Consider the following 22,354-nt stretch of genomic DNA (forward strand, 5'->3'; position numbering starts at 1 on the left):
GAGCGTAATGTATTTCCCCAGATTTGATCAAGCCTGTTAATGTGATTACACACACACACGCACATAGACACACACTATAGGCCCACTTAAAATGCAAATGACCAACCAATGACTGGTGCCTCCACTCCGCAGTCCCCTTTTATCTGGTGTCCACCTGGTGCCTACAGAATAGATTCAGAACTGGGTTTTCATCCTCATTGTCCAGACTAAACGGAGTGGCAGTGTAGAGGATGAACCAGGTCTGCCACTCAGCCTCTTTGCTTCCCTAGACTGCTTTCCCATTTTATTATCTCTATTATAAAGACAGTATATAGCTCATCCCTGCTTCCCCAGGCTGTTTCCCGATTGCATTAACTTAAACATTACATCTCATTTCCTGTTTTCTCTCTTCTCCCCCACAGTTCGTGGCACACCCCAACTGCCAGCAGCAGCTGCTGACGATCTGGTATGAGAACCTGTCGGGCCTGAGGGAGCAGACCATCGCTGTGAAGTGCCTGGTGGTGGTGGCTGTGGCCCTGGGTCTGCCCCTGCTGGCTGTGGGTTACTGGTTTGCCCCTTGCAGTCGGGTAAGAGTACCACGTTCACTGACATACCCCGCTGACTTTCGCTTACCCTTTGTAGTTGTAGTCAGAGAAATGTTGATGGAGTATGTTTGTTTACAAAACTGCACAAACGCTCGTATGCAGGTGCACACTGAGATGTTGAACTGTTGCACCCTCTTTAACCCCTCTGGTTATTATTTGACCTCGCTGGTCGTCTTTGAACGTTTGGACGTCTTGAAGAACAATCTGGCCTTGTAGTTGGAATCCAAAATTGGCAGATTTGTTATTGTTTTTATTTTGCGAAAATGCGCCTCCAGCATCGTGGAGACAAAACTCACAGTACATACTCTGCTGTTCTATCTTGCGTGAAATTATGTGCAATGATGTCAGAGGTGTTCGTTGTTTGATGTAACAATCGCAAACGGACCTGGCAGTTTCCCCGCTATAATCTCTACCCAACACAGCCAGAAGAGGACTGGCCACCCCTCGGAGCCTGGTTCCACTCTAGGTTTCTTCCTAGGTTCATTCCTTTCTAGGGAGTTTTTCACAGCCACTGTGCCTCTGCACAGTGCTCTTTGGGGTTTTAGGCTGGGAATCTGTATCGCACTTTGTGACAACTGCTGATATAAAAAGGCTTTAGAAAATAAATGTGATTGATTTAATTTGATTGATTGATGATTGTTTTACAATGTGACATGTAATGTCTGCCAAGAGAGTATAGATAGAAATCTGGCATGCAGGGCCACCCACCGCCATCATTCCTGCCACTCAGAACCTCTCAGGTAGATCAACTGGAGCATAACCAGGCCTTAGAGTTCAAAGTGAAATACGGAGGCAGTGTTGGGACAAAATTCACCAATTGTGTTCCCTTCATTTATCTCAACTCAAACCAGAGTATATGAAGAGTATTGTTTCTAGCCCATAGAATTACATATATATGGTTCCATTACCCAAACTTCCCATTGAAAAGTAAAACAGACGTTTACAGCCACCTGTGATTAAAGTAAATAAGTATAGGAGTGTGAGGGTAAATAAGTCTAGGTGTGTTAGGGTAAGTAGTCTAGTGGTGTGAGGGTAAATAAAAAGTCTAGGAATGTGAGGGTAAATAAATAGTCTAGGAGTGTGAGGGTAAATAAATAGTCTAGGAGTGTCACGCCCTGACCATAGAGAGCCTTTTTATTCTCTATTTTGGTTAGGTCGGGGTATGACTCGGGTGGGTAATCTAGGTTGTTTTATTTCTATGTTGGCCTGGTATGGTTCCCAATCAGAGGCAGCTGTTTAGCGTTGTCTCTGATTGGGGATCATATTTAGGCAGCCATTTCCCCACTGTTTTTTTTGTGGGATCTTGTTTATGTGTAGTTGCCTGTGAGCACTCCATAGCGTCACGTATCGTTTGCTTTTAAAAAAATTGTTTTGTGCGTTTCACAAATAAAAAGATGTGGAACCCATATCACGCTGCGCCTTGGTCCGAATGTTATTTCGACGATCGTGACAAGGAGTGTGAGGGTAAATAAATAGTCTAGGAGTGTGGGTAAATAAATAGTCTAGGAGTGTGGGTAAATAAATAGTCTAGGAGTGTGAGGGTAAATAAATAGTCTTAGTGTGTGGGTAAATAAATAGTCTAGGAGTGTGAAGGTAAATAAATAGTCTAGGAGTGTGAGGGTAAATAAATAGTCTTAGTGTGTGGGTAAATAAATAGTCTAGGAGTGTGAAGGTAAATAAATAGTCTAGGAGTGTGAGGGTAAATAAATAGTCTTAGTGTGTGGGTAAATAAATAGTCTAGGAGTGTGAAGGTAAATAAATAGTCTAGGAGTGTGAAGGTAAATAAATAGTCTAGGAGTGTGAGGGTAAATAAATAGTCTTAGTGTGAAGGTAAATAAATAGTCTAGGAGTGTGAAGGTAAATAAATAGTCTAGGAGTGTGAGGGTAAATAAATAGTCTTAGTGTGTGGGTAAATAAATAGTCTAGGAGTGTGAAGGTAAATAAATAGTCTTAGTGTGAAGGTAAATAAATAGTCTAGGAGTGTGAGGGTAAATAATTAGTCTTAGTGTGTGGGTAAATAAATAGTCTAGGAGTGTGAGGGTAAATAAATAGTCTAGGAGTGTGGGTAAATAAATAGTCTAGGAGTGTGAAGGTAAATAAATAGTCTTAGTGTGTGGGTAAATAAATAGTCTTAGTGTGTGGGTAAATAAATAGTCTTAGTGTGTGGGTAAATAAATAGTCTAGGAGTGTGAGGGTAAATAAATAGTCTAGGAGTGTGAGGGTAAATAAATAGTCTTAGTGTGTGGGTAAATAAATAGTCTAGGAGTGTGAGGGTAAATAAATAGTCTAGGAGTGTGGGTAAATAAATAGTCTAGGAGTGTGAAGGTAAATAAATAGTCTTAGTGTGTGGGTAAATAAATAGTCTTAGTGTGTGGGTAAATAAATAGTCTTAGTGTGTGGGTAAATAAATAGTCTAGGAGTGTGAGGGTAAATAAATAGTCTAGGAGTGTGAGGGTAAATAAATAGTCTTAGTGTGTGGGTAAATAAATAGTCTAGGAGTGTGAAGGTAAATAAATAGTCTTAGTGTGTGGGTAAATAAATAGTCTTAGTGTGTGTGTAAATAAATAGTCTAGGAGTGTGAGGGTAAATAAATAGTCTTAGTGTGTGGGTAAATAAATAGTCTAGGAGTGTGTGGGTAAATAAATAGTCTAGGAGTGTGGGTAAATAAATAGTCTAGGAGTGTGAAGGTAAATAAATAGTCTAGGAGTGTGTGGGTAAATAAATAGTCTAGGAGTGTGAGGGTAAATAAATAGTCTTAGTGTGTGGGTAAATAAATAGTCTAGGAGTGTGAGGGTAAATAAATAGGGTGTAGTGTGTGGGTAAATAAATAGTCTAGGAGTTTGAGGGTAATTAAATAGTCTTAGTGTGAAGGTAAATAAATAGTCTAGGAGTGTGAGGGTAAATAAATAGGGTGTAGTGTGCTTGTTTGTTTATATTCACTTACCCTGCACTACGTTTATGGATAAGTCTTAAGTTTCAGTAGTATAACGAGAGTCTCTCGCAACGCTCCAATTAAATGTAAGTGTTACATTTTCTATCTTTAGGGACGTTGTTTACCCTCTCATAAAGCCAAGACTAACAATGTGTGGTTTAATCATTGAGGGCTATAAGAGGAATGGAGAGAAGCAGAGCAACAGCTGGGCATGTTAATGGGTTAGTGGTGCGGGCGCAATGCCAGTTTGGGTTGTTGGCATCATTACTATTGCTGGCATCATGTTTATTTAGAGGTGGCACCTTGAGAACACTTCGATTTGTTTTTCAGGAATGCCTTGGCCAATTGATTGGTTAGGATTAGGACTAGTAGTAGCTTTTCAGTTGTATAGATCATGACCGTAACCAAACATGTTAAATCAATTGATTCGACCACCTAAACTGAATTGATTTGTGCTTGTTGTGAAGTTTCTCCAGACTTAACAACAAACTAATTTCAAGCAGGTTGAGGTGGCTGTAGCATAGTTTTCTCCATAGTTTTCAACCAACTAATTTCATCTGATAGGTATATTACAACGCAGGTTCAAGGAGTTAGCCAGATAACTTTGATAAACAAACAGAAATAACTGTTGATTGTCTGGTTCATTAAGAAAGCTAAATGTACATATGTGTTTTTTGTTGTTGAGAAAATTAGACCAAGCCCATTTCAAGCTTATCTTTAAAAGAAAAATCTACATTATTTTAGGATGTGTAGGCAAATTAGTTGACTCATTATCCTGATTTGTAGTATAGGTGGAGGTGGTTGCAGCATAGTTACTCCAGAGACTTCTTATTGACTGAATTCTCCCTGTGCATCCCACCGATCTCACCTGAAGGTTTTACTTGCTACGATGTGGTTGTTTTACCTACCTAAGTTGAATGCACTGATTGTAAGTCACTATGGATGAGAGCATCTGCTAAATAACTGAGGTGCAAATGTGATCCTTCTTATTTTCTGTAGCTGGGCAATGCTTTGCGTAGCCCCTTTATGAAGTTTGTGGCCCATGCCGCCTCCTTCATCATCTTCCTGTGCCTGCTGTTGTTCAACGCATCGGACCGCTTCGAGGGCATCAGCACCATGCCAAACGTGACAGTCACTGACCACCCCATGCAGATCTACCGGGTCAAGACCACTGAATTCAGCTGGACTGAGATCCTCATCATGATCTGGGTCACAGGTGAGAGAGGATTTATTTGTTTAACATGTTATTGTACTGTGGAGGATTGACGGCACCAGAAGGGCTTGGAAAGGTGTGGGCATGCATCAGAGACAAGGACATACATCAGAGTCATGTTTCATGTCCTGCTTAGATTCAAGTGTCACTGAGTGGACTGTCCTGGTTAGATTCAAGTGTCACTGAGTGGACTGTCCTGTTTAGATTCAAGTGTCACTAAGTGGACTGTCCTGGTTAGATTCAAGTGTCACGGAGTGGACTGTCCTGGTTAGATTCAAGTGTCACTGAGTGGACTGTCCTGCTTAGATTCAAGTGTCACTGAGTGGACTGTCCTGCTTAGATTCAAGTGTCACTGAGTGGACTGTCCTGCTTAGATTCAAGTGTCACTGAGTGGACTGTCCTGGTTAGATTCAAGTGTCACTGAGTGGATTGTCCTGGTTAGATTCAAGTGTCACTGAGTGGACTGTCCTGGTTAGATTCAAGTGTCACTGAGTGGACTGTCCTGGGTAGATTCAAGTGTCACTGAGTGGACTGTCCTGGTTAGATTCAAGTGTCACTGAGTGGACTGTCCTGCTTAGATTCAAGTGTCACTAAGTGGACTGTCCTGCTTAGATTCAAGTGTCACTAAGTGGACTGTCCTGCTTAGATTCACATGAAATGAAACATATCTTGTTTTGTGTATTGTGCTCTATTTAGAACAGTAATCTCTTTTCAATATGCTCTGAAGAACACAGCATTTAAAACACAGCAGCTGTATGGCACAATAGTCAGGAGACTTTTGTGCTTTTCACATTTAAAACACTGATGTACAGTATATTGTAGAGTTACAGACAGTAATTTGTTTTTTTTAAATGAAAAGTGAAAGGTTTAAGTTCAATTTCCATAGCTTCACTGGTCAGTTTTACTTAATGTTTAGCATTAAACCTAAACGAGCAGTTGACAGTGTGTACTTGTGAGAGAGAGAGAGAATAGGGTAACTGTCTGGGGAGGGGGAAATCAGATGAGATTTTAGTGAGGAGCAGTCTTCACTCCCGCTGCGGCTCCCGCAAGATTGAAATACCAATTACGGTGACACATCTGCAAATGGACCCTCTCCTTCCCCTCCTCTACACAGCAGTCTCCATTCTGTTCTCAGGATGGGGAGGTTTCCAGGGTTGAGTTCATTTGGCATCAAATGAACCCAACCCTGGAATCAAATGGAACAAAATAAACTGAGAGAGGAACGTTTTCTGCTACAAAATGTTTTAAAATTGGTTTCCATTGCGTGCCCTAATGAACACGACCGTCATATCGAGCCTGTTCAAGTTTGACGCCATTGCAGATGCATCCCATTTAGTCGGATAGGGCAGAAACCAAGAAGCGATTATAATGAGTCACTACCGGCTTTTTGACAAGACCCAAGAGGTCCTCTGACCTTCATTCACCAATCATCTAAATGCAGGATCAATGGTCTGTCACGTTCCTGACTTGTTTTCTGTTGTTTTGCATGTGTTTAGTTGGTCAGGGCGTGAGTTGGGGTGGGTAGTCTATGTTATGTGTTTTCTATGTTGGGTTAATGTGTTGCCTGGTATGGTTCTCAATTAGAGGCAGGTGTTTGACGTTTCCTCTGATTGAGAACCATATTAAGGTAGGTTGTTCTCACTGTTTGTTTGTGGGTGATTGTTCCTGTGTCTGTGTATACCACATGGGACTGTTTCGTTTGTTCGTTCGTTTTAGGTAGTCTGTTCCTGTTCGTGCGTTCTTCGTCTATATGTAAGTTCGTTTGTTTCAGGTCTGTTGCCTTCGTTTATTGTTTTGTAGTTTGTTCTAGTGTTCATTAGTGTTTAGTCTTTCATTTAATAAATCTGTATGTATTCATCACCCGCTGCGCCTTGGTCTGTTCATTCACCACAAGACGAATGTTACATGGTCTCAGGAGGGAACATTTCATCCTTTTTCTCTCACTCTGACAGATTGAGTTAATGAATTGATGCAGAGACTATAACTATGTTCCATCTTCTGAATTAATTTTAAAAAGCTATGTTAGAGGTTTTAATCTGTAGTGATTCAATAAATGGCTTCAAAGGTACAGCTAGATTCAGACAGTTGATTTAATAAACAAACTAACCAATTTTCGGGCCCTGAAGGTGGTTTCATTAGGTAGACATTAGATGGTTACTGAATCAACACACTTCAGTTTCACTATTGCCAGCCGATTCAAAGACACTATGGTCATGTTCATTAGGGCACGACATAGTAAAATGTTTTGCGACAGAAAACAAAAATGTGTGTTTCTTATTGGACCAGTCCCTCTTTGCCTTTAGTTTCGTAACTAACAAACACAACCCATGTCCTCTTGTTGCTGTTTCCTCTGCAGGGATGTTTCGCTCAGTTTCAGAAAATTTTAATCTGTTTGGTCCCTAATGAACACATTCCACATCTTTGTTGCCTTCCACAGGGATGATGTGGTCTGAGTGTAAGGAACTGTGGACTGAGGGGCCAAGGGAGTACATCCAGCAGCTGTGGAACGTTCTGGACTTCGGCATGCTCTCAATCTTCATCGCCGCTTTCACTGCCCGGTTCTTCGCCTTCCTTCAGGCCACCAGAGCCCAGCAGTACGTCAACGAAAAGATCCACGCTACCGATCTCTCCCTAGTGACCCTACCCCCAGAGGTCAAATACTTCACCTACGGTGAGAGAAGAGCTTCTGTATCAATTTTGTTCCTCATGTCAGGATGCAGAATGAATACACCCATGATACAGTTAAGACAAGTAGGCATCTTTCACACATCTACAAATACCACCACACACTCATAATACCTAACCACATGCCCTGCAAGACATGTAAACTGTGATGTTATAATGTTAGGTGTTATCGATGATTATACTTAAGGCAACACTGCAGGCCCACTAATCTCAAGAATCATTTGAGAATTAACGCAGGACTATCACCATTCATACTAAGCTGTAATTGTCTAGTGGTGCATGGTGACACACACGTACAGTACAGAATTACTTTAAGTGCAGCATTATCCACCTGGTAAACAAAAGGTCAACAAAAGGGCAGCATTTAAAAATCACATAAAAGCCTGTTTTTAATTTGACATTGAGAGCATAAGCGGTCTATGCAAATAGTAGTAGCATTATGATGAGACCCATATGCAGACACGTCAGGCAAGTCTGAAAGATTTATTGAATAGACAGGAGCAGGAAAAAGGCAGGTTGAGGACAGACAGGGGTTCGTAATCCTGTTAGTAGTCTGCAGACGTAGATGGCAGGCAGGCTCAGGTCATAAACGGGGAGACTAGAACAAAAACCAGAACGAGGAAAAAACACGTAAACAGAAGACAAAGGACAGTGAGACACAGGTTTTATCTTGGACACATGAAACGTAGGATGGATACGGGGGGTGCAGGGAAACAGAAGACGAACAACAGAGGGGCCAAGGATTTTAGAGATTGGGAAAGGGCCGATGAAATGGGGAAAGTTTGCGGGACTCAATCCGGAGGGGCAGATCCCGTGTAGACAGCAATATCCTCTGCCTGAGACGATAGCGGGGAGCCGGGGTACGGGGAACCGGGCTCTATTCCAGGCAAGCGGACAGCGGCAGAAGAACATCTGGGCCGAGGGTATGTTGACCTCTTGCTCAGGAAAGAGCGGGGGCTGATCACCCATGGAGCGCTCGAAGGGCAAGAGACCAGTGGCCGAGCAGGGAAGGGTGTTCCGGGCGTACTCCACCCACACTAGTTGCTGGCTCCAGGTGGTGGGTTTGGCCGAGACCAGCCACCAAAGAGTCATCTCCAGGTCCTGATTGGCACAATCCGAATGGCCGTTAGATTGAGGATGAAACCCGGAGGACAGGCTGGCCGACGACCCAATGAGGGTGCTGATCGCTTTCCAGAATCAGGATGAGAACCGAAGACCACGATCAGAGACTATGTTGACGGGAAGTCCATGAATTCGGAAGATGTACTGTACTATGAGTTGGGCCGTCTCCTTGGCTGAGGGTAACTTGGGAAAGGGGGATGAAATGGGTATCTTTGGAAAACCTATCCAAAAAAAACCTATCCCCCACCCCCCCCAGACTAGTGTCGCTGCTAGACAGGAGGTGGGGAGGATTGTCTCTGGGTCAGACAGTGTAGCTGCGGAGCTGTGCAAGCAAGAGAGGTCGTCAGGCTTCACCTTCTTGGACCCAGGGCGGTAGGAGATGGTGAAATTGAAACGAGTGAACAACAGAGCCCAACGAGCCTGCCTTGAGGTGAGGCGCTTGGCGGTGTGGAGAAATTCCAGATTCGTATGGTCGGTCCAAACTAGGAATGGACGTTCTGCCCCTTCTAGTCAGTGTCTCCGTCACCATTCCTCCTGCGCCATCTTGACCGGTGATCAACGTCATAGTTCCTCTCCGCGAGATTAAGACGATAGGAAAGGAAAGCGCAGTCAACCTCCACCACGAACTGATGGGACGGGTCTGGATGGATTAAGATGGGGGCTGTAGTGAACCGATGCTTGAAATCCAAAAACATCCGGTCAGCACTAATGTCCTTATGGTCAAGGCTATGAGATTGTCGAGGTCCAAGGGCAGCTCCCGGGCTGCGAGCTCATCCTTAATTCCCTCTGAAAATCCATGAAGGAACGTGTCGAACAGGGATTCCGGGTTCCAGGCACTCTCGGCAGCTCTCGGCAGCTACTGCGTAGTCTGCCACACTACGGGAGTCTTGACACAGTTGAAGTAGCTTCCAAGCCGCCTCTCTACCTGACAGAGAATCGAACACCTTCCTTACTTCCGCCACAATCCTCCAGACTAAAGCAAAAATTATCTCAGCGTTATAAGAGACGCTATCTTTGAACGGTCCGACGGAAACAAAGAGGGCTGCAGCTCGAAAATGAGGGAGCATCACCAGCGTAGCGCTCTGGAGGAGGTAAGTGGGGTTCTCGGGAAGCCAGGGGAGATGCACCCCGGGGAGCGGGGTTACTGAGAGTCTGGGAGGTTTTCGTTGTGGCTTGCTGCCTAGTAGATAGTCCGCTGAATTGTTCCAACAATGCACTGATGGCATGGTCATGGTTTTCCATGGTGTGGAATCCTTCCATAAGGTTATGTAGTAACTCCTTGTGTCTTCCAATGGTGGCTCCTTGTGAGGAAACAGTTTTGCAGAGCTGGTCCGAGTCTGGTGGGTCAGTCATGGCCAGTTTGTACTATCATGACTCAGGATGAGACCCAGATGCAGATACGTGAGGTAGATGGTTCAAGTCCCAGGGGCAGGCAAAGGCAGGTCCAGGACAGGCAGGGGTTTGTAATCCTGGTAGCAGTTGGCAGAAGTAGACGGCTGGCAGGGTCAGGACAGGCAAAACAGGTCGTAACTGGAGAAAGACGCTGGCACAACTTGACAAGACGAACTGGCAACAGACAAACAGAAAACGCAGGTATAAATACACAGGGGATCAAGGGGAGAAAATGGGAGACACCTGGTGGGGGTGGAGACAAGCACAAGACAGGTGAAACAGATCAGGGTGTGACAAGCGCTTTATTTTATAGTCCTGTTTCATTTTGCTTGACCTGATATTTACTGAGAAATTAGGTTTATTGGTGCTTGTGTTGATGCATTCCAAAGAAACAAAATACAAATTTTAGGGGAATTATTATGTAATTACCATTTGCTGCGTTATTTCAAAGCCTGCAACGACCTAGTGAGTCTGTAAAACAAAGTCTAACCCAACCATTGTGTCGAACAATCCTATTGCGCCATGCATTAAACACATTGTACAAGTTGCTATGAGTGATAAGAAAACAACTGACTGTTACCCCTTCCTCCACGTAGCGAGGGACAAATGGCTGCCGTCAGACCCCCAGCTGATCTCAGAAGGACTATACGCCATAGCCGTGGTGCTGAGCTTCACACGCATCGCTTACATCCTGCCGGCTAACGAGAGCTTCGGACCGCTCCAAATCTCCCTGGGCCGCACTGTCAAAGACATCTTCAAGTTCATGGTCCTGTTCATCATGGTCTTCCTGGCGTTCATGATTGGCATGTTTATCCTCTATTCTTACTACTTGGGTGCCAAGGTCAACCCGGCATTCACCACGTGAGTGATTATAGCAGACACTGTGACCACTTTATGAGGACACTTACTTGAACAGACGTATGGGGAGACACTTATGGGGACAGTCTCGGTCAACTTGTGTAAGAGAACGTTAATTGATGAGCTCTGGAGTCAGTGACAGGAACTGCTTCGTACACAGTTAGTAGGGAGGCTTTGTATACATTCAACCTTACTGTTTTGTCCCCAAAGGCCCTGAAATGAATACACTCCTAAAATATGAGACTAGAGAATAAGTTTGATACACATTTATCAAGTAAGAACCTATCTACTGCCATGAACCTTCATAAAACATTTAAACATCGACAAATGCGCTCTCCATTCATGTCGAGAGCTCTTTTCTTCCTCTATTGAGTCCAATCAAGAAGCGCCAGCTCATTCAGTCTATCGACTCAGTCAGTGTAGTGCAGTATGAAGTAGAAAAGGGCCCACCTTGGTCTCCCTTTCTAAGAGTGCCTCAAAACGGAATTGTGGCAGCTCAGAAAAAATAACTCATTTCACACTGGACTGGATTCCCTCCAAGGTTACTCTTTCCAAAGTGAGAAAATGAAATCCTTTCCATTGTTATGGTTTATTGTTTTCCTCAATTGTCTCGGTGTCCATATTGTATTTTATTAGCCAAGCTGGCATGGCATAAATGGATCACACACTTATTTAACATTGCCAAGAGTCCCAATGGTCATTTCTGCCCTTACCAAGGACATCTGTGGAATTCATATAACACAAAATATCAAATACAGTGACATCACCTGAAAATAAAAATAATTTCAATGCAACAATTCCCATGAAGCTATCCTTCAATCTTATTGTTAATTTTCTTCAAAGTCACTTTGACAACCAGAAGACTATATACCAGGATAGTATTAAGCAAAACATGCTAAGATATTTGGTTCATTCCTCATACATCATATAGCTACATGTCTGCCCTTAGAAGTTAGGCTACACAGGAAGTGACTTCTTAATCACATCACTTTTTTAAAAGTAGCACTCTGTTATCGCCTGTCACTTTGGGCCTAAGCCAAATGTAGTTTGTGGTCTCACTAGGGCACAGCCACAAATTAGAAACCGCTACAACTAATCAGCCTGTCCTGTGACAATCCCCTTCCTTCCTTCCTTGTCATCACAGGGTGGAGGAGAGCTTCAAGACTCTGTTCTGGTCTATATTTGGGCTGTCAGAGGTGTCCTCCGTGGTGCTCAAATACAACCACAAGTTCATTGAGAACATCGGCTACGTGCTCTACGGAATCTACAACGTGACCATGGTGGTGGTGTTGCTCAACATGCTTATCGCCATGATCAACAGCTCCTATCAAGAGATCGAGGTGAGTTACTTGTGTGGGGTGAAGTTACCCCAACCTAGACACTGATCTTGGGTCAGTTTAGCATTTCCCCCAATAATGGTTACGATTGGGGAACGGGAAGCAGATCCTAGATCTATACCCAGGGGAAAACTTCACCCTGGGGAGGAATCAGTGGCATCTGTACACCCCGCCATTTCATTTGGTTAGAATTATAGGGATAGTGTATTTTGGGGTAATCTGTTTGTTGTTGCTGTGGTTTTTATATAATGCTGTATGTAGCACAGTATGCCCTAAGCAACTATACTCTGCTGTCTCTAATTGCGAAACATCAGGGGCTCTGCTATGAATAGCTCTGAAATCAATCATTTCAAGATTATCCTTGTTATGTGTTATGGGAATATTTTTTGCTATTTCCTACTTGCCTCATATGACCGCAGTACAGCCGTGCTAAAGCCACAATGAATCACACCCCCTCATATATTATTGCTTTAATCAATTATTTGGAGATGATCCATGTTATGTATTGTGGGAATTTCCTTTGGTAATCCGCAACACAAGATACAAGAAGTGACATGAGGCCTCTGCTGTAATTTCCTATCAGAGACAACAATAACTTGGGACTTTTTGATGGCAGTATTAGGCTAATAGTGTTGTCTCAGATTAGGCCAACAGCAAATGAAGTATTTGGATTTGTATTTATTATGGATCCCCAGCCAGCAGCTACTCTTTCTGGCGTCCGGCAAAATTAAGGCAGTTATACAATTTTAAAAACATTACAATAAATTCATAACATCCCATGAGCAAGACAGAAGTGAACAGGTTACCATTAGTTCAAACAGGTTTCGGATAATGGTGTTTGTAACAGTTACTGAGCTAGTCTCACTATGTCAATCTCTCGACTTCCAGGGGGTGTTTACTCAGAGAATGAAATAACTCTACTTATCTCTCAGGATGACGCGGACGTGGAGTGGAAGTTTGCGCGCTCCAAACTGTGGCTGTCCTACTTTGACAACGGCAAGACGCTGCCTCCTCCCTTCAGCATCGTTCCAACTCCCAAGTCCTTCTACCACCTCATCAGGTGGATAGTTGGCATGCTGCATTGCCGACGACGAAGCCTGAAGAAGGACGTAGAGCTGGGAATGGACAGTTCGAAGTCCAGGGTATGGATAGATAGGTGTATTTATGAGTGGATGGATTCATTCATTCATCAAATCATCTATTGATTCATTTGTCCATTCATTCATCTCTCTCTCTCTGCATTGTTTTGATTATAAAAATACACAAGTTCGTTCCAGCTGGACACAACATTTTATGCGGCGATCTGTTTATGGGGGTTATGATTTGTACATTATGTAATGTATATTCTTGCATGATTTCTCAGTACTGACTCTGGATGGTCATCATTTGCACTCACCTCTTAATGACCCTGGAGAGGATCAATGGCTTTTGCATTGTGCCTGTGGCTCGCTATATTTAAATTGCAAATAAATATGAACGCTATCCGCCTAAAGAGAAGGCTCTTGTATGCATTGGAGTCTGGAGTACTAGTCTAGTAAAAGAACATGGAATATTATCCAAGCCCTCATAAAAGATAACATCCAATTTATATGTATGGAGTGTTGAAATCCCCTTTAAGACAGGTTTGATGCCTGTCTCTAATATAATCCTTGGAGGATATCATCTGTTCAATCAGCAGGCCCCACATGGCACACAATAATAGTATCAAGATTCATATGTGGCTAGGGTCTCTCTCTTTCTCAAGCTCTCTCTCGGTCTCTCTCTCTCAATTCAATGGGCTCTATTGGACTGGAAATGTATTTACATTGCCAATGCACGTGAAATAGATCATAAATGAAAGTGAAATAAACAATTTAAAAAATGAACAGTAAACATTACACTCACAAAGGTAAAAAAGGAAGAGACATTTCAAATGTCATATTATGGCTATACTGTATACTGTGTTGTAAGGGTGTGCAAATAATTAAAGTACAAAAGGGAAAATAAATAAACATAAACATGGATTGTATTTACAATGGTGTTTGTTCTTCACTGGTTGCCCTTATCTTGTGACAACAGGTCACACATGTTGCTGCTGTGATGTCACTGTCACGCCCTGAGCATAGTTTGCGTTATGTTTCTATGTTTTGTTTGGTCAGGTTGTAATATGAGTGGGCATTCTATGTTGTATGTCTAGTTTGTCTGTTTCTATGTGTTTGGCCTGATATGGTTCTCAATCAGAGGCAGGTGTTAGTCGTTGTCTCTGATTGGGAGCCATATTTAGGTAGCCTGTTTTGTATTGTGGGTTGTGGGTGATTGTTCCTGTTCCTGTGTTTGTGTTCACTATACGGGACTGTTCCGTTTGTTTGTCGGTTTATTGTTTTGTTCGTTGTAACCTCTACTTCATCACCCTCCCGGATCCGGGATCCTCCTCATCAAAAAAGCTGACTAGCATAGCCTAGCCTAACGGGACAGGGATATCATATATTTTTCATGAAATCACAAGTCCAATACAGCAAATGAAAGATAAACATCTTGTGAATCCAGCCATCATTTCCGATTTTTAAAATGTTTTACAGCGATAACACTATGTATTTCTATTAGCTAACCACAATAGCCAAACACACAACCGCATATTTTCACCATGTTTCCACCGCATAGGTAGCTTTCACAAAACTGACAAAATAGAGATAAAATTAGTCACTAACCAAGAAACAACTTCATCAGATGACAGTCTTATAACATGATGTTATACAATACATTTATGTTTTGTTCGAAAATGTGCATATTTAGAGCTGCAAATCGTGGTTATACATTGTGAATACGTAGCAACATTTCCCCAGAATGTCCGGAGATATTTTGGACACTCACCTAATCTGACCAAAGAACTCATAAACTTTACATAAAAATACTTGTTGTATGGCAAATGAAAGATACACTGGTTCTTAATGCAACCGCTGTGTTAGATTTTTTAAAATAACTTTACCACAACATACATGTTAAGAGAAAATAAAATTTTGTCCATTAAAATAACATACAATTGATCCGAAATACAGTGTAGACAATGTTAAAGTTATAAATGGCTATTGTAGCTGGAAACGGCAGATTTTTAATGGAATATCTATAGGCGTACAGAGGCCCATTATCAGCAACCATCACTCCTGTGTTCCAATGGCACGTTGTGTTAGCTAATCCAAGTTTATCATTTAAAAGGCTAATTGATCATTAGAAAACCCTTTTGCAATGATAGCACAGCTGAAAACTGTTCTGATTTAAAGAAGCAATAAAACCGGCCTTCTTTAGACTAGTTGAGTGTCTGGAGCATCAGCATTTGTGGGTTCGATTACAGGCTCAAAATGGCCAGAAACAAGGTACTTTCTTCTCAAACTCGTCAGTCTATTCTTTTTCTGAGAAATGAAGGCTATTCCATGCGATTAATTGCCTAGAAACTGAAGATCTCATACAAATCTGTGTACTACTTCCGTCACAGAACAGCGCAAACTGGCTCTAACCAGAATAGAAAGAGGAATGCGAGGCCCTGTTGCATAACTGAGCAAAAGGACAAGTACATGAGTGTCTAGTTTGAGACAGACGCCTCACAAGTCCTCAACTGGCAGCTTCAATCAATAGCACCCCCAAAACAGTCTCAACGTCAACAGTGAAGAGGTGACTCCGGGATGCTGGCCTTCTAGGCAGAGTTGCAAAGAAAAAGCCATATCTCAGACTGGCCTATAAAGATGGGCAAAAGAACGGACACTGGACAGAGGAACTCTGCCTAGAAGTTCCGCATCCCAGAGTCGCCTCTTCACGGTTGACGTTGAGACTGGTGTTTTGCGGGTACTGCTGCAATAAAAATGTAAACTCTAAGATGGCAACCTCACTCTCTCCCATGTAAAACAGTGGATACAGTTACTATTATAAGTTATAGCAGTAGATTTATCAACAGCGAGAATGAATGGTGCTAGTCAAGGAACAATTGAGGCCTTGACAAATATATTGGACCTAGTTATCTGGCTGCCCGCACCTAGGTATCTGGGTGGCTGGCTAGAAAGCTAGTGAGGTTGCAGGCAGGTGGATGGGGTTTGAGTGGGGAATCGGTTGGGTTTCTTTATATGCATTTATTTTATTGTTTTTGTATCTCTAACCCCCCATCTGAAAAATAAAATTGACAAAACTAAACATAAAGTTGATCAAACAAAAAGACTCGTTAATCATTGGTCATTATTTTCATAACGGTTGATTGAGTATGCAGATAAAATATCCAAATGTGTTTGTGCATGTCTGTGTTTGCAGCTCAATCTCTTCACCCAGTCCAACCTGCGCATTGCAGAGTCCCACAGTTTTAACAGCATCCTGAACCAACCCACTCGCTATCAGGTGACCTCTCCGTCAGTCTAAAATATCATGTTTAGCTAAAATGTCACATTAACATAATAGCATATAGGCCTCCATTTGACATTTTCCTTTCTTGTTGCAGCAAATCATGAAAAGACTCATAAAACGCTACGTGTTGAAAGCACAAGTGGACAAAGAAAATGACGAGGTCAATGAAGGTAATCTTGCATCTTAACTTTTACTCTGAAGTACCCCATCTGAAATTGTCTTTGAGAATCTGTTGCAGTGTTACACAATGCCAATAATAAACAATTCTCAGGGGTAGGAAGAGGTCTGCATACTGGTCAAATTCCACAGGGTTCTCATTGGCGTTTGAAGCCAAATAAACCGTGCTAACTGTATTGTGCACTTAAAAAGATTATGGAGAGTAGATCAGTTCAACATTGTCATGCAGTGAATATTGCATTTGAGAACACTTAAACTGAATTCTTCAATACAAACCACTTGAACAGAAATTGCATTATTTCTCTACATATTACTTTGCAGGTGAGCTGAAAGAAATCAAGCAGGACATCTCCAGTCTACGGTACGAACTCCTGGAAGACAAGTCTCGGGCTACAGAGGAGCTGTCCTTTCTTATCCAGAAACTGAGTGAGAAACTGAAGCTAGGCCCTACAACACGCTTCTACGAGTGACCCCACCGCCACCTCACAGTACAACCAAGCAGCCAATGTCCCAGCATTTCTCCACATACTCCACAGCACCCCCTGGCCAGGTTGTTTTGTAAAAGTCTTCTCTTTGCAAATCAAAGTGTATGTCACATGCGCCGAATACAACCTTACAGTGAAATGCTTACTTACAAGCCCTGAAAACTAACTTCATGCAAAACTGTTGGTTAACAGACAAGAACAGCACAAGTAAAGGCAACAGCAAAAATGATTGTTGCCTCACTATTTTGGTGTTCGGAGAAGTTGCCCTTAGACTGATCTTGGGTCAGTTAAGCATTTCCCCACTAATGGTTAAGATTAGGATTGCGAGAGGGGAAGCTGATCCTAGATCTGTACCCAAATGAAACTTTACCCCAGAGCCACTATTTTACATTAAGACAAAAATGGTGTTACTGTTATAGATATTTATATATCATTACTTATTAACATCTTTTAAGTAAAAAAATTGTGACATCTCTTTCATAAGACATACTTTAGACAATGGTTGTTTAGTACTGGTTTTATGTTTTTCTCTCGTTATAGATTTATAACCAAACAGTAGGATTATTTGACAATATTTCCTCAAATTCTCTCATAAGATAATCAGTCATTGATTAATGTCATTATTATGTTTGTTCCTGAAATCCACCTAGTTGCAAAGCACCTTTTATTTTCTACGTAAACACTGTTCTTGTTGCTCGAATTGCTATGGCTATTTTGGGGTTCTTACATTGCGTGTTTTAAAGTTGTGTCCAGCCGAGGTCCTGGAAAGTGTACATCAGAATACAGTAAACAGTACAGGGGGATAACCAATGATCTACAGGACATTTGTAAAGTATTCAGACCCCTTGACATTTTCCAAATGTTCTTACGTTACAGCCTTATTCTAAAATTGCTGGAATCGTTTGACAAAACCCGTCATCAATCTACAAACAATACCACATAATGACAAAGTAAAAACAGGTTTTTTGATTTCTGCAAAAATGTATTTTTACATACAGTACCAGTTAAAAGTATGGACAAACTTGCTCATTCAAGGGTTTTTCTTCATTTTGACTATGTTCTACATTGTAGAATAATAGTGAAGACATCAAAACTATGAAATAACACATATGGAATCATGTTGTAAACAATATTTTATATTTGAGATATTTCAAAGTAGCCACCCTTTGCCTTGATGACAGCTTTGCACACTCTTGTCATTCTCTCAACCAGCTTCACCTGGAATGCTTTTCCAACAGTCTTGAAGGAGTTCCCATATGCTGAGCACTTGTCTGCTTTTCCTTCACCCTGCAGTTTAACTCATCCCAAACCATCTCTAATGGGTTGAGGTTGGGTGAATGTGGAGGCCAGGTCATCTGATGCAGGACTCCATCACTATCCTTCTTGGTCAAATAGCCCTTACACATTCTGGAGGTGTGTTGGGCCATTGTCCTGTTGAAAAACAAATGATAGTCCCACTAAGCGCAAACCAGCTGTTGAGATGTGTCTGTTACTTGAACTCTGAAGCATTTATTTGGGCTGCAATCGGAGGTGCAGTTAAATCTAATTAGTTTGTCCTCTGCAGCAGAGGTAACTCTGGGTCTTCTTTTCCTGGCGGTCCTCGTGAGAGCCAGTTTCATCATAGTGCTTGATGGTTTTTGCGACTGCACTTGAAGAAACTTTCAAAGTTCTTTAAAGTTTCCGCATTAACTTACCTTCATGTCTTAAAGTAATGGACTGCCATTTCTCTTTGCTTATTTGAGCTGTTCTTGCTTTAATATGGACTTGGTCTTTTACCAAATAGGGCTATCTTCTGTATACCACCCCTATCTTTTCACAACACAACTGATTGGCTCAAATGCATTAAGAAAGAATTTCCACAAATTGACTTTTTACAAGGTACATCTGTTAATTGAAATGCATTCCATGTGACTACATCATGAAGCTGATTGAGAGAATGCCAAGAGTGTGCAAAGCTGTCATCAAGGCAAAGGGTGGCTACTAAGCTGTCAACAATTTTTTGGTACCTACATGATTGCATATGTGTTATTTGATAGTTTTAATGTCTTCACCATAATTCTACAATGTAGAAAATAGTAACAAAAGAAAAAATGCTGGAATAAGTAGGTGTCCAAACTTTTGACTGGTACTGTAAGTATTCACACCCTTTGCTATGAGACTCGACATTGAGCTCAGGTGCATCCTGTTTCCATTGAGCATTCATGGTATGTTTCTACAACTTGATTGGAGGGCCATCGTGAGGGACATGACCAAGAACTCGATGGGTTCCTCTGTGGAGATGGGAGAACCTTCTAGAAGGACAACCATTTCTGCAGCACTCCACCAATCAGGCCTTAATGGTAGAGTGGCCAGACAGAATCCACTCCTCAGTAAAAGGCATCTGACAGCCTGCTTGGTGTTTGTCAAAAGGCACCTAAAGACTCTCAGACCATGAGAAACAAGATTCTCTGGCCTGATGAAACCAAGATTGAGCACTTTGGCCTGACTGCCAAGTGTCACGTCTGGAGGAAACCTGGCACCATCCCTACGGTGAAGCATGGTGGTGGCAGCATCATGCTGTGGGGATGTTTTTCAGCGGCAGGGACTGGGAGACTAGGCAGGCTCGAAGGAAAGATGAATGGAGCAAAGTACAGAGAGATCCTTGATGAAAACCTGCTCCAGAGTGCTCAGGATCTCAGACAATGACAATGGCCCTAAGCACACAGCCAAAACAACGGAGGAGTGGCTTCAGGACAGGTCTCTGAATGTCCTTGAGTGGCCCAGCCAGAGCCGGGACTTGAACCCGATCGAACATCTCTAGGGAGACCTGAAAACGGCTGTTCAGCGACGCTCCCCATCCAACCTGACAGAGCTTGAGATGATCTCCAGAGGATAATGGGAGAAACTCCCCAAATATAGGTGTGCCAAGCTTGTAGCGTCGTACCAAACAAGACATGAGGCTGTAATCGCTGCCAAAGGTGCTTCAGCAAAGGCTCTGAATACTTACGTAAATGTTATATTTCAGTTTTTTTGCTCAAATTTCTAAAAACATGTTTTTGCTTTGTCATTATTGTGTGTAGATTGATGAGGGGAACTGTTTCATCCATTTTAGAATAAGGCTGTAACGTAACAAAATGAGGAAAAAGTCGAGATCTGAAAACTTTCCGAATACACAGTATATAAACTCTGGATTGCTGATAAGAGACTTTGAAGCCACCGTTCAGTCATATTGGTACTCCCTAGTAGGAGCAGTCCTCCATAGGAATGAATGGAATTCTACAGTATTTCAATTAAATGTTTCAAGGACAAAATTACATGTATTTAAGTCTTGTTTTGTTGTAGTGGGGACAGTAACATTTCAAACTTTCAAAAAATTATATTTATTTGTATATTTATTTTTAGCTCACATATAATTTGAAAGCATGCATTAAGAATAAACGTGGCAAAAACAAATGTAGACATTAATAAATACATTTCTATACCTTCCAAAATATTTGTTACAATGGTGGGGGAGTGCCAAGATGGAGGCATTGGACATAACATAAAGCCTGCAACACTTTCATAAGCTGTACATTAAGATTCAGAAATGCTTATGGCAACAACCACAGTGTTGTCATTGCATACTATCCCTACTAGGTACTGTTTTAGGTGTGTAATGAGAGCATACCCTTTCAAAAAAGTACAACAATGTACCTGAACTCAATGTAAGCATTTGTAATAGATCGTTAAGAACTAAGTAAATCTAACATTATCAAAGATCATGTAACGTTATCAAAGAGTTATGATATACAGTAGTTGTCATTCCATCCTAGATGGGACTTGGTTAAGCATTCCTCTCAGGTCAAATGTGATGAATTCTATATAACACATTCTTATATTCTATGATTTAACACATACTTTTGTGGTTCATCATTCCTTTTAAGTGACTCATACTGCATTTATGCCAAATGCACCATACAAGGCTATGTCCAATACATTGCCAACTCATTGATAGGTGCTTGTGTGGGTAAACCTATTTTCTCTGTGTAGCCCTGATGTGAAATTGTGGATAGAAAGTGGAAAATTGCCTCTTCGGGACCAGATTTGGTTTACACTTAAGCATTTATTGGTATAATAAAGAGCTTTAGATTTCCTTAATGATCTATGCAGGATATACCATTCCTTTCGTCTGATATCTATATTGTAATTATACTAGGGAACAGAAACATGCATTTGATTATATATTGTATTTCATAGGAAGTCTTTCCATAGGATGTTCTTAGACACTGTAAATAAAGTTTATTCTAGCTCAATAACTGTAACATTTCAGTCATGGTTGAATTTTCTCTTTTTAATGATCTATTTTTGAGTAGAACAGAAATAGTTGAAAGCGAATGTTTGTAAACATATGAAAATCGATAGCTGCTGTGTTATAAAAAAGGCTTGACATAAGCAATGGAAAACCTCATACAATATATCTCATAACACAATATGTAATATTATCAGAGACCTCTCCACTAATTTTGGATAGATGTACCAACTATTTCTTGGGGACAAGCTTACATCAATGTTTTTGTTACAGTAGGATATTCTTCACATTTAAGCTATGTATTTTCATATACCCATATATATGATTTTATTTTGATGGCTATAATTACATAATTGTACAATGAGATGATCTATAAACTATATGGTGATGCATATTTTTAACATGTTTTCTATATAAAATGCCTTTGGAAAAATGCAGAGTTGGATTGATTTTGTTGTATAACAATCATGTTTTGAGTAAATGTAAGACCAAGGTATTAAGTAGCAAACCCCAGATTTGAGACCAGACAAGTACTCCATAGAGAGTCTCGGGAACATTAGCATTATATAAAAGGACAACCTTAGGAGTGAAAATACACTCTCCTCCTCTTTGGGCACATAATGCAAGTTATTATGAGAAAATAAACATTGTGTAATATAAATCCAACATAATACATGTATTACGATCATGTTTTGTCATGAGTAAATGTAATACTAAGATATCAGGCAGCAACGCCATTATATAGAGTATATACCTGGTAGTACAGCATCACCATGAGGGGAAAAATAAAGACACTTACTTTACATACGGTATGTTCCTGGCAACCAGTCAGATCCAGTAGCAGCTGGTTTTTCTCAGCTAGAGGGCAGTAGTGCGCTATAGAAGATTAGGATTTCTGACATACGCTGCATTTGTCAGCAAGTGAGAAGTAGGATATTAC

The 22,354-nt window shown here is 41.4% G+C and overlaps 1 protein-coding gene across 1 annotated transcript in view; it reads left to right on the plus strand.

Annotated features, from left to right (window-relative positions):
• The window catches only part of trpc3 (transient receptor potential cation channel, subfamily C, member 3), a 51,080-nt gene extending 29,233 nt beyond the window's left edge, over positions 1–21,847 (plus strand). Inside the window, exons 5-13 of the mRNA XM_055927278.1 lie at positions 402–566; positions 4,516–4,732; positions 7,167–7,400; positions 10,525–10,789; positions 11,931–12,126; positions 13,056–13,265; positions 16,396–16,479; positions 16,580–16,655; positions 16,984–21,847. Coding sequence (XP_055783253.1) covers positions 402–566; positions 4,516–4,732; positions 7,167–7,400; positions 10,525–10,789; positions 11,931–12,126; positions 13,056–13,265; positions 16,396–16,479; positions 16,580–16,655; positions 16,984–17,132 — 1,596 coding nt within the window. The 3' untranslated portion in view covers positions 17,133–21,847. The remainder of the gene's footprint in view (positions 1–401; positions 567–4,515; positions 4,733–7,166; positions 7,401–10,524; positions 10,790–11,930; positions 12,127–13,055; positions 13,266–16,395; positions 16,480–16,579; positions 16,656–16,983) is intronic.
• The last annotated feature ends 507 nt before the right edge of the window (positions 21,848–22,354 follow it).

This window comes from Salvelinus fontinalis, chromosome 6 (assembly GCF_029448725.1).
Source record: "Salvelinus fontinalis isolate EN_2023a chromosome 6, ASM2944872v1, whole genome shotgun sequence".
Taxonomy (NCBI): domain Eukaryota; kingdom Metazoa; phylum Chordata; class Actinopteri; order Salmoniformes; family Salmonidae; genus Salvelinus; species Salvelinus fontinalis.